The sequence below is a fragment of the Chinchilla lanigera genome, unplaced genomic scaffold (assembly GCF_000276665.1).
Source record: "Chinchilla lanigera isolate Chin_1 unplaced genomic scaffold, ChiLan1.0 scaffold00127, whole genome shotgun sequence".
Lineage (NCBI taxonomy): Eukaryota > Metazoa > Chordata > Mammalia > Rodentia > Chinchillidae > Chinchilla > Chinchilla lanigera.
In genome coordinates, this window is record NW_004955528.1 from 3929400 (window position 1) to 3942548 (window position 13149).

At 47.6% G+C, this 13149-nt stretch overlaps 1 protein-coding gene across 1 annotated transcript in view; it reads right to left on the bottom strand.

The window, feature by feature from the left end:
- Nucleotides 1–13149, bottom strand: part of Phactr3 (phosphatase and actin regulator 3) — a 147328-nt gene that overhangs the window by 35106 nt on the left and 99073 nt on the right. The window contains exon 8 of the mRNA XM_005410046.2: nt 6625–6778. Coding sequence (XP_005410103.1) covers nt 6625–6778 — 154 coding nt within the window. The remainder of the gene's footprint in view (nt 1–6624; nt 6779–13149) is intronic.

Consider the following 13149-nt stretch of genomic DNA (forward strand, 5'->3'; position numbering starts at 1 on the left):
AAACCCACAGCAGAACAAAGCCCCCAGGAGGACCAAGCCCAGCCCCAGCCAGCCCACCCAGCTTCTCTGGGGACCCTGACTCCACTCCTCAGTGTGCATATCCAGAGGTGAAGGTTCTGATCCCAGTTGTCACACTGTCCCAAACCTACTGCAAGGAGCAGAAAGAAAGGCTGCAGTGTGTGCGGACACAACCCAGTAACACCTCACGCCTTGCAAGGCCTTGGGTTGCAGAAGATGACATGGAAAACAGGCGCCAATGGTCGCATGCTGTAGCTGGGAGGGGCTAGAGGTTAATGACCGACTTAGGGCCCAGAGGGACCCAGCATAGCTGGAGACCGGGGACTTCGCTCTGGCGCAGGGCTGGACCCTGAGCCTCCATGCGGGCCACCTCAGCCAAGCCATTCCCATTAGTCCCACAGCCTCAACTGAAATCAAGGTATGGGGGTGTTGACCTCACGGGCTTGTGCAATGTGTGTGATGTGCTCAGGAAGTATCCCTGGCAGAAACGGCCCATAGTATTGTCTAGCAGTGACCTGAGAATCCACTACCCTGCACCCTCTCAATGGCAGAAGACCAGGGGAGCCTTGGAGAAGTCAGTGGGGTCCTCACCCTTGTGCTCAGGAATGGCCTCACCAAAGCCCCCAGAGCAAATCACAGCAGTGCCTTTACGTGAGCCAAATTTATTCACACCTTCTCTGGGACTCCTCTGTCCCCTTCTCCTTTTACTTCTCTCTTCTAAATTCTCAGCTGCCACAAGTAGAATGTTGGGCTACAGTGTACACATTGATGCCCCAGCAGTGCATACACACTGATAAGTTATTTTTGAGTCCCCTGCTCCCATGTGATTGCCAGTGGTAAGACGGGATTGCGGAAATTATCTTGATGGTCACCTTGATTAGCTCAAGCACCACCTAGAAATTGCTAAAGCATATTTTAGCAATGGTAGATGTGTAACTGAGGTCATGAGGTCATTCGGGGTCAGGTACTATATCCCTGGTCCCCTCCTCTTGAGCTCTTCCCATGCTCTCTGCTTCTGGCTACCCTGAGCTTTCTTTCTCCTGCCATTTCTCTCCACCATGATGTTCCTGCCTTGCAGCCAGCTGACCATGGACTAAAACCTTGGAAACCATAATCTAACATAAGCCTTTGCTCTTTAAGTCGTCTATGTCAGATGCTTGATCCCAGTGACTAAAAGCTGACTAATAGAGGGATGTAAACAACCCTGCTAGTGCCAGATATTGTTACTTAGTTCTTTATCATTATTTATATATTAATAGTACTATTAAAAGATGATATTTAAAGGGCATATTATATAAGTGTTTTATTGTTAACTGGGGGCAAATGTTACTTGTTATGTAATTTTCATGTCTGTACTTATAAGTGATGTTCTTTTCCATGTATTTGTTCAGAAATTTCACTCCCCTCTCCTCCTGTGCGTTCTGGTTTTACCTTGCCGATCTGTTGGGTTCCTACTGTATTGTTTGATGACTGGTTTTCATTCATGTCTAATTCAGTATACTTTTCTTTCTAACATTGCTGGAAATGTAGCTCTTGCAGATACTCCATAAAAAGAAAAAACCTTTCACGTGGGAAAATGATCCCTGTAGCTTTATTTAAAATGTGAAGATCTTAAAGCAGACTAAATGTCTACCAATGGTGGGAGGGAAGAGGCAATCTGGCATTTTCCTGTACTCCTTAAATACTACACCACTATTGCAAATGAACATTTGAAAACACTTCTGATGTGGTGTCAGATGGCAAAGTCTCATGGACGCTAACACAGCCTTCAGAAAAATACTTAAATTTTGATAGGTGAAATCTAGAAATGGATTCGAAACTATGTAGCAGAAGATATCCTCTTAAAGACAAGATGAAGAGTTGAGGAAACTGAAGCAAAGGGCATACAACAGAAGATCAGACACGGACACATGCCCCAAATGGCACAACACACATCACTGTGAGCTTCCTGAGAACCAAAGCAATTGATTACAAAATGTGCATTGTCCTTAGGACACCAACAGACCCGCCACTGAGCAGAAGCCCAGGTTCCTTTGACAGCAAAGCTTCAGGCAATAGTCTCCCCGGGATCTGGAGGAAAAGGTCACAGTACAGTAAAGGCAGTGGTGGCTTGTGGAGAAAAGAGACTCGTCACAAACAGATCCCTACTCAGGGGATGGGGCAGTGCCTGGGAATCTGCATTTCACTGCTTCCCTATGATTTTTTTTTTTTCACAGCCAGATGTGAGAACTGATGTGGATCAGATGGATGAATATCCACTCAAGCACTTCCTCATTTCATTCCCTGGTATGTGATCACGGGCAGAAGTGCGCACTTTCTAGTTTTCCTCATCTGAAAAATGGAGCACTAATAGGAGCCACCCCAGAGAGCTCATGAAGACCTTCGCGTCATACTCTGCAGGAAGCACCCCGCAGGGGAATGTGAGTGATGCTGTTGTTAATAACTGTGTCTGCCTCCTGCCGCCATGTTCATGGGACTGCGCTCATGTCACCTGGGCTCCCACCCACACCGCAGGTCAGGCAGGAGAGGGAAGGGACCGCCAGCCGGTGCGTATGTGTGGCTAGCTGTTATTACAAACCCCACCCTGCAATGAAACTTCTACTCTTTAGAAACAACTGGCTTTCTTTTGGGCAATTAAAAGGAATCCATTTTTTTCCTAATCCCAGAAACAATCGAACTTTCAAAGTGCTACGTCCACAGTACTGAGAACCTGCGCAGTGCCCAGGTCTCCTCCAGAGTGTGCAGGAGAGGATTTCACGCTGGCAGCCTGGGCCTGGCAGTGCACCACACAGCTCTGGCCGGCCTCCATCCTGAGACTCCTGAGCATCAAGCACCCTCCTAAAAGCCCACAGGTCTCAAGGACAGCACAGTGGGGACGGGGTAGTCAGGAGAGCGTAGCAGTACAGTCTTTTCCCCTAGGATTTGTGTTCTGTTACAGGCCTGAGGAGAAGCAGGCTGTCCTTTTCCTAGATGCAGCAGAACAGAATGTACAAGAGAGCTGGGAGACCAGTTAACTACTGTGCTAACACGCTAAACGCCGACTCCTGAAGGATGTGATGAGGTTTAATCAGACTCCTCACACACAGCCCCAGAACAAAGGACTCCCCAAGAGAGCGCTAATAGATTTGTGCACCGCTCAGCAGGCGCCTGCCCAGTGCTGTCTCCAGGCAAACCACACCACAGTCACACACAGGACAAGGACCTCTCCCGTGAGCATCCACTGCAAGGCGTCACAGCCACCTGGCCCACCAGCGCCTCTGGCCCTCCAGCCACTATGTATTCAGCAGCCCCACGGAATTCTCCTGAGACCCGCTGGTGGTGTCCATATCCTGTGCAGGTGATAGTCAGTCCACCTGCAGGTGAGCTTGGTTGTAGGAGTAGCCCCAGCTCCAGCGTCTCCTACCATGTTCTCCTGCCTTCTCACAGGATCTCATCCTCCAAAGGGCCCATAGGAAACTGCCACCGTTTCTATTCACAGACCAGGAGCGAGATTCCCAAAGACACACACTGAGACCAGAAGGGCCAGGGTTCAAGCTAGTCTGTCCACCTCTCCAAAGCCCGGCTGGGCTGAGTCTCTTTCTTAATATTTTCACAAAGGATCTCTAACTCTACGCCTCGTCTGAGGGTGGGTGACATTTTGCATTGTCCTCAGCCTCTCCAACTCAGCAGCCAAAGAACCGTGCACTGGCTGACGGCTTAAACACACTCCGATCAGAAACCAACCCAACAGAAGAAAAGGCAAAGCCACGACTCAGATGTGCACGGCAGCGCCTTGGTGTCCCAGGGTCTCGGCTGGGGCTGTCTCCGCACTCTGTGACTCCACAGCCCGCTTCTTCTGGCTAAGTGGCCGCAAGGCACATCAGTCTCTCATTGTAACTTACTTTTCTCATCTCTACAACAGCGATGATAGTGAGTCCTACGTTCCTGGGCCACTGAGCAGATGACCACTGAAGAATGACAGTGGTCAGTGGCCTTCCCATTGCTGGCCTTCCTTAAGAGGTGTGGCAGCCAGGACTGAGGTGGCATGAGTGTCACTTCCAGGGGCCCTGCCTGACACAGGGAACTGCAGGCCCCCAGTGGAACTGCAGGTTGCCTTGTACACATTTTAAAGGCAAGCGGGAGCCCTTATGTAGAAAAGGGGATATCAACCCAAACCTTGCTCTAGTCCCCAGACTAAGCACATGGAGTGTGTGTCATGGAGCCCAGGGTGAGGGTAAGGGGTAGTGAACGTTCACCAGAAAAACTTGGGAGCACTAGGAAAATAAAATACTGAGGGTCTGTAAATTTAAAAAAAAAAAAAAAAAAAAAAAGAAATGAAAATACCAAATGCTCTTCAGGATACGATCGATGGCATGTTGCTATGGAAACCAGAGACTGAATTATTCGGTAAGAGATAGTGGAAGAATATCTGAAAGGAGGCAAAACATAGACAAAGAGATCCAATTAAACCATCCCTGTAGGGAAAACAAATAGTGCCCCCTCTTGGGACCAGCATCCGACCTCTTGGGAGGGAGGCGATTTCCCAGCTGCTGGCTTCTCTGTGTCCAACTCCGGAGCTTCTTTTCAGTTTTTTAACAGGAAGACAAACATCCAAGGAGCCACTACATCCTAGCCCAAGGTCTAAAATTAGTTACGGGTGCAGTGAGTAGCAGGGGAAAGCGAATGCCAGGTTCTCTGCGTCTGGTACCTCCTCCGGCAGCCCTGACTTCTCCCTCTGGAGCCACAGCCAGGGATGGGCTCCCAGACTTCCCGCACTTCCAGCCACATCGTGACAGCTTTTGTAGTGTGCCTGAGCTACACGTGCTCTCACCCGACACCGACCTGCTTTCTGTTTATTCACTGAATATCTCAGGGTGTAAGAGAACTTAGTTTGGTTATGAAATAAACATTTTCAACTGGCACAGTTAGAAGTACAAATAGTATGGTGAGCGAATAGAATTCTTTTGACCTCCAGACTAGGAAAGACGTTTTTAGAATGGTACGGCTATGGTCTAGATCTACGATGTCCCCCCGGATCTCATGTGTTCAGAGGTGGGGCCTGGGGGAGGTAAGCGGGTCATGGAGGTGCTGTGCTGACCCACAGAGAAATCCACTCATGCGTTCACAGTTGAATGTACTATTAAGAGGTGGGGTATGGGGCTGGGGATTTAGCTCAGTGGCACAGGGCCAGCCTGGCAAGCACAAGGTCGTGAGTTCAATTCCTGGTACTGGAAAAAAATAAAGAGATGGGGTACAGTTGGAAGAGGTGGGTCAGTGGGTAAGCGACCTGAAGGATGGGCTCTCGTCCCTGGCTCCACCTTACTCTCTGCTTCCTGGCTGCCTCTGGTAAGCAGGTCTCCTCTACCGTACCCTCCCGCCATACTGTTCCAACCACAGACTCAATCCTCTGAAACCATAAGCCATAATAAATGCTTCCTCCTTGAAGCTGTGGGTGTTGGGTATTTTGTCCCAGACACAGGTACAAATAGCGTGAACCCTAAAACCTATCAGTGCTCAGCAAACATTGTTCCAAGGACTGCTCCCTATATCTGAAATAAAGTTTTATTGACACCCCACCGTGCCCATTAATTTACAGGGTGTGTATAGCTGCTTTAGTGATTCAATGCCTCAGTTGCACAGGTGGGACAGACAGTATGGCACACACATCTGAAGGAATTCCTCACTGGTCCGTAAAGCCAGCCAACTCCCGATGTACCTGACTGTCACCTGATGACCTTAAACATCAAAACTTCAGTAGGTCAAAGGATTGAAAAGTGAAAATACAATTCCCGATTGAGGATTTTTCAGATTATAATTTTTAGCCTTTAGGATGCCATGAAAGCAACACCACTCAGTAAAAAATGGACATCCAGTTTTTAATTTTGCCCTTTCTCTGAACTAGGGACATGCGGTCAGATTCCGTCTGGTCACCTGGGTGGTGGCAGCAGCTCCCAATCAGCCTGGATCACGGGTGGCTCCGTCACACTATGCCACTAAGCTGGGTCGCTGCCTGGTCAGGTGTACTGAGTGTGCTGTCCATTCATACCCATTCATCTGATACAACCTCACGGGAGGTGGGGGGCCCCATTCCAGGCCCACATTGGGAGGACTGTGCACCCCAGACCACAGGGGCATTTCAGAGGCACAGCTGTGACAATGGCTCCTGCCACTATGAGGGACAATTTCAAGAATTTCAATGGAGGGCAAAACTCAAGAACAGAAGAACACGCACACTGAACACATGTTCACTCTCACTGGGACCCAAAGAAATGGAAAGCCGGATCTCATGAGCTGATGAGTCCCATCCCGAGCCTGCTGAGACAGACCCCAAAGCAGCACAGCGTCACGGAGTCTGGTAGGGAGGAAAATGGCGCCACAATTTTGAACAGTTTGGTGAAACTAGCACAGGGACAGCAGCATGGTCCGCCACACAACTTCTGATTGTCATGGGAAATAACAAGTAGAGCCCGAGGGTGCTGCCGAGGCTCTTACAATGCACAGGACAGGTCCTGGGACAGAACTCTGTCGCCAAAGCTCTGCGCAGGGCTGGGAGACCTGCTGCACCTCCTGCCCAGCACAGGGTGCACGCAGAATTTCCGACGGCTGCATGGGCGCACTCCCACTTACTTGGAGAGTTTCAGCTCAATCTGCTGCCGAATTTCCTGCCTTTCTTCGTCAGTCCTCCGGGGGAAAATATTCCGGTCTTCCAACTCCTGCTTGCTTGGCCGGTTCCTCAGCTTCACTGCCAGGAGCTCCTTCTTGCATTTCCTGGGCAGTGTTCCTAAGAGACCATCAGGGGAGAAGAGACAAAGGGACAGAGAAAACAGGGTTTAGAGAGCTGCTGGCTCATAACCGAGCCTCCCATAGGTGGGAGGAAGGAGCCTGGACCTCAGGGATGGACAGGAGCCTGAGTCAGGAGACCTACATGCCACGGTGGGGGGTTCAGGGGCAGCAAAGGGGATGTGACACCACCATGCCAGCTCACTCAGCTCCTGCCCAGAGGATCATGCCTCCCAGGTTTCCAGAACAGTCCTGGTTGACACCTGTTGTCCCAGGGTGATTACTGATGTCATCCACTTTTTCCTTTGGAAAGTGTCTGAGTTAGGGACATAAATTGCTCAGTAATAACTTCTGGGGGCTATGTCTCACCCCCATGCAATTGTCTACCACCTTCTGGCCAGGCGGGTGTCCTTTTTGCTCCTAGAACAGTGGTGGCGAACGCATGGCACACGTGCTGAGGTGGGCTGTTTGTTATTACTGTAGGTTCTCAAAGGTTCGCCACTGTTGTCCTAGGACATCTCATCTTTCTTTTGTCTGCCCCCTGCTCCAGCTGGGCCACCTGTGCATGGCGCAGCATGAATCTAAGCCCAAGCCACCAGCACACCACGCCGTGTCAATCCCTTCCCTCACTGACAAGTTCCTTGCTGTCTCATTCATAGTCTGTCTCCTCCACTGGAGCTTAAATCCCCTCGTGTTCCCTGCGTCCTGGGATGGCATGGAGGCAGCCTGTCATCAGTGAGAATCTCAGAGTGAACATGTGCCTGACTGGCTCTGCCTCTGCCTGGCTGTTTGTTCCTGCAAACAGTTTATACACAGCCTGCATCAGCTGAGTGAAACTGGGGCATAAAGAAAATCTTGGGGAATGGGACAAGTGTGCACAAGAACAGAGATGCACTAGCTGTGTGCACAGGTAGAGAGAAGATCTAAGAAAGGCTGGTGAACTGCGCAACTGAACTTCTGAGTAACGAGTCCCTCCTGCCTCGGGCCTGGCCATGCACACGCTGACTGCAAATAATTCTAAAAAGTCAGCAGTTCTACAGTTAATGGCTTTGAGGTTTTACTAGGGTGTCCTGGCGGCTTCACGCCACCATTCCACACGGTCACTTCCTCAGAGGAAGGCAAAATTCATTTAAGAAAAACGGCTCCCCAAAGCAAGTCAACTCCTACTCTGCATGGTGGGTATACCAAGCCAGGAAGTCAGTCAGACAATGTGCCAGTTTAAGAGAAATTTGGGATACAGTAAGAGACAAAAATGGAATTCAGCTGGGGCTTGAATTTCTAATGTTAACTTGTCATGTGCCTTAGAGAGAAAGGGGAAAATAATGACTGAAAGTCATTTCAGCAAGGAGTCTAGCCTGAATTTGTTTTAATAGCTTTATAAATGACTTCAGTTCTGTATTTATAGAATGATAAGGAGCCTGAAGGAGTCACATGCATTTTTTATTTGGTCTTTACTGCACGCTATGGGGAAATGGAAAGCCATGGTGATGTTCACGAATTTCGGAAGTCTCAAAGGTCTCGAGACAAATCCTTCACAAATGCCAAGGGGTGAATACACGAGAAAAAAGGATTGCCATTTTCCAAGAACTACAGTGGGCTGAACCACAAAACTACACTGACTGTGGTTTAATCATTTTAGCTTTTAATAAAGCAAGTTCTTAAGCTTATCGCAGATGTCTCAGGTTTGTCATTACAAACTTTTCGTCTTATTTGTTCTTAATTGAGAAGAAGAACCTGTCACTGCAGATCTCTACTTGTAAATGAGACCTCACCGTCAGCAGTGTCGGTGCTGGTAGCAAATTACTCTCATCTGTTGCCCAGTCCAGCCCAGGACCACAGCAAGGACACAGAAGGACATGGAAAGGCATGGGTATGGTCACAGCAAAAGCTTCTGGACTGTCTTCAGGGTGTAAGGCCATGTTCACCAAGGTATCTAGAAGTTACATGACTTCCTGGCAGTCGTGCATTTTGCTACTTAAAATTCTAAAGAGGAAATTTCTAGAAAAATTGCTTGCAAGGAGAACTTCTCATAAGGGGGGGGCCACCCTCCTGCTCAAATGGCTGAATTAATCTGAAGGAGCATTCCCAGAGCATCTTGTCAAATCATGAGCAAGAAGTAAAAGCTGAGAATGGGGTGAGACTTCCTGTGCCCATTGCTCGGAGGAAGCACCTCCAGCCCTCCCCAGGGCTCCCAGACATGCCTGCTTCCTCTTCCTCTCCTTTCCTCCAGAAATCCCACTTGTTGCAGTCTTGCTCCTAAATGAATGAGGCAAGTACATAAAAATACATAAAGGGTTACTAATCCCAGCTTTATTAATGAGAGGAAGAAATTAAACACAGCCTAAACTTCCAATGGGAGGGCACTTGTGAAATCATAATACATCTTCTCCACCTGGATATTGTGTTCCCATTAAAAATCACGATGCAGGGCTAGGGATACAACTCAGTGGTACAAGGGTCTGGCTAGCAAGTGCATGGTCCTGAGTTCAATTCCCAGTACCAAAAAAAATAAAATAAAATAAAAAATCACAATGCAAACGCTACTGAGTGCCAAAAAACTTCCCAATATATCACTAAGGAAAGAAAATTATAAAAAGAAACTGTATTCCTTCTCCCTCTGGCCAGACCATTTTCTCCAAGGAGTGGCCCCACATAATTATGACTACAGAGGAAAAAGTAAACAGCCTATTGCTGGACACTGCTGCTGGTCTCTCGGTTCTTCTTTTCAATCTTGGCCTTCCTTCCAGCCCTCACACCTCAGTGAAAGGAGTCACTGGTGGGGAGGTAATCTGCTATTTTTTTACAACCCTTAGGCCGTAACTATTTGTTAGACCTTTCTTGCATATCTTTGCTTTCCTGAGAAAACACTTTGAAGATACCACCATGTATTACAGCAGCCATTGATAATTTCCTACCAATCTGTCCATAACTCTGTAATGTTTCTATTGTTCCAATGCTATTTCACAAATGGACGTATGTTTATTAGTATGCATTTTCAACAACAACCATTGAGAATAGTCAATGATTATTTAATTGATCACTCATGTATAGCTCTATATGTTTTCCTTAGAAACCACTTTGAAGACACCAAAGTATAGTACAATGACCATTGATAATCTCCTGCCTCTTTTGTCTGTAACTCACTATTATTTGTCTATTTGTTTTCCTGAGAAACTATCTTGAAGATACCAATAGGTAAAACAACAACCATTGATAATGTCCTTCTACTTTGTCTGTAATTAGGCAAATCCCACTATTACTATGTTATCCTTCTTTTTCTCTCTAAAATTAAAAAAAAAAGAAACGATATTATATAGAGAGACATATATGTATATGTATGTGACCAATTTTGTAAACACATGTAATTTATTATAAAATGACCCATAAAAGCCAGAGATTGATCATTTTACCCATTAGTTTTGTTTTCTCTACTTTGTTTCTTTTGTCATAAATATAGTTACCTCATGGACAATAAATAAATGAAAGGAGTCATCCAGAGAGGTCAGGGTAGATGGTGGAGAACTGTCTCCTCCATAAAGCCAATAAAAAATCTGTTGCTTCTATTCAAAAATTGTCAGAATCAGCTATTTCAAAACTCTAGAAATTAATTTAAGGTATACAGCAATGCAGGGATATATCCTCGAGACACAATGGCTGGGTCTCAGCGAGAGCCCAGTGCTGGCTCTTTCCCTCCAGTACCAGGGTGACCCAGGCCACACTTGAAGAGCAGAGTCCACGTCACTGTCCACAGTCCACACATACGCCACGTCGCTCCGTGGGACTCAGGACGGTCCCCAGCCCCCAGCATTCGGCTCCCATCACCCCTGCAGGAAGCAAAGCGTGCTGGTGGAGAGTCTCGGTGCTCCTTGGCCTGAGCGCACAGAGGCACCGATGCTGTCCCTCACTCCTTTGCTTCGGAGCCTCTCACACCTCTCTGTGCAGGCGTCACCCCAGCCTGCTGTCCTCCCACTCGGGGCCCGCGTCTCCACCTTTGCCGGCTCCTCTTGTGCTCCCCACCTGTAATGTAGGCGCTCCCGGGACTCAACCCGCAAACCCATCCCTCACACATCTTCCCCCACGACCTCTTTTGTCCCAGGACACTAAAGTCCAACTGCTAATGGCTGGAGATTTCCATGAGCAGACGTGATTCCCTCCACAATTCTGGGCCTTCCCAGTCACCCGTGTGACCGTGCTGCCCTGCGTCTCCACCAGGCACGCCACTGCAGCATGTCCACAGCAGGACCAAGATGGAAACCTGGGGCTGCCACAGCATCCGCGTTCCTAACCACCACGGCCCTGCTCAGATCAGTAAGGCGCCGTCTATCATGCACCCATCCCCACCTGGTGTCTAAGAGCAACCAACACCACCGAGCACGGACAGCTGCTCCCTGCAGGGGAACAGGTGAGGCAGGAACTCAGGCACGTCCTGGGCACTGCTGTCATCTGCACAGCATACCCTTCTCACCTGTTCGGGTGGCTCTCTCCTTAATGCAACATTACATGAGCGTGACACATTTTCTCTGTGTGGATGAAAATACACCTGGTGAGCTCATCAAAGTGAGGTCTCTGCCTTGTTCGTTTTGCCACTTAAACACTTGGAACGTGTCTGGGGAATCATATAAAACCAGAGATGATAAATAAGCCCCCTGAGAATGCGGGCATCCCAGTCTGCAAGGTAGAGGTGAGGGCACTAACTTCTGCTTCCGACCAAGATGAGGAAGCAGGGACTGAACTGTTTTTCTCCTCTGAAAACAAAACGGCAATAGGTATCTATGAAATGATGGTTTTTAAGATGCTAAAAATCTGTAACAAAGAACAGAGATGTTTCAGATATAAAAATCAAATGAGGTGAGCCATAGGGCCGCCCTGCAGATACCTTCAGAGAGCTCACAGCACCCGGTCCTTGGAATGGGAGACCAGAAAGAGGGCACAACACACCCTGAGCTGAGAAGAGAAGCTGGGAATCGAGCGGGAGCCCAGCACCTGGAGTCGGTGGCACAGAGAAGTGGGAAGGAGGGAGAAGGCCCAGAGGTCTGCAGAGGTCTCCTGAGACTCCGGCTGCTACTGCACTGTGACAAAGGGTCAGAGACAGGCCAGGCACAGCCTGTTCACATCAACAAGCCGGGAAAACATCATGATGCTTGAGGCACTGTGTACAGCACACGCACGGCCCTGCCTTGGTAACGGGAAATAAATAGCCCTAGATTGAGCACTACTGTACTCTGGTTCCATTGAAGATATTTTAAAAGCCAGACTATTTGCAAGTAAATTAAATGCTTCCTAGAATAAAATTCAAGAATATTTATAGGAATAGAAAAATATCCAACAATCAAGAAAAGAAATTCACAATGTATGTCATCCAATCAAAGTTAATACACCTGTGAGGAAGCAGGCAGAAGCTCCTGGAGTCTCAGGCACTGTAATGAAAACAGCATCAAGGCCGTCGTCACCTAAAGACTCAACAGCTTCCAGAGAAAGGCAGACATGCGGCGGGGAGAATCAGAGGAGACGGCAGCAGATGTCACCTTAGAAACAATTCCAGTGAGAAGACACTGCAGCAACATCTTTAAAGTACCGGAGGGGGGAAAACAATAGTTCAGTCAATTCCATATTCAGCAAAAGCAGCTTGCAAAACGAGGCAAAACGAACGATTCTTTGGACATACAAAAGCCATCACCAGACTTAAGCACCAGCAGACCCACACCACAGGAAATGACGAAATCTTTCCATTTGGAGGATATGGTACCCGATGAAACCCTGAGTCTGACCAAAGAAAAGAAGAGTTATGAAATGGTAGCCACAGGTATAAATATGTAAATACTTCTTTTCCTTTAAAGAGAACTGACTTTATCGATAACATCAGCAGCATAGTATGAGTTGTGTACCATATGGGCAGAGGAGAGGACAACAACAGAACAAAGGCTGGGAAGAGAAGGAGGAAGTGCACTAGTGCGAGGGGAAGGTGTGCAATTAATTGAAGATAGCAGTAAGGTACAGACGCTCACTGTAATGAACACTAAAGCACCAACTCCGGAGAGACCTAGTGATAAGCCAATGGCAGAGATAAAATTGAACAGCAAACCTAATCCAAAAGAAGGCAGAAAGAAAAGAACAAGAGCAAAAATCATATGGAACAAACAGAAAATAAACAGCCAGATGCTAGATTTCAATCTAATAAAATCAATCATATTAAATCTAAATATTTTGAACACCCTAATTAAAGGTAAAGATTATTGGAATGGCTGAAAGGCAAGATCAAAGTAAATGATGCCACTTCAAACCAACAACAATTAAAAGAGATAAAGAAGGTCACTACATACTAGTCAGGGGAAAACTGCAAGAGGATGAGATAACAATCATAAACATCTATGC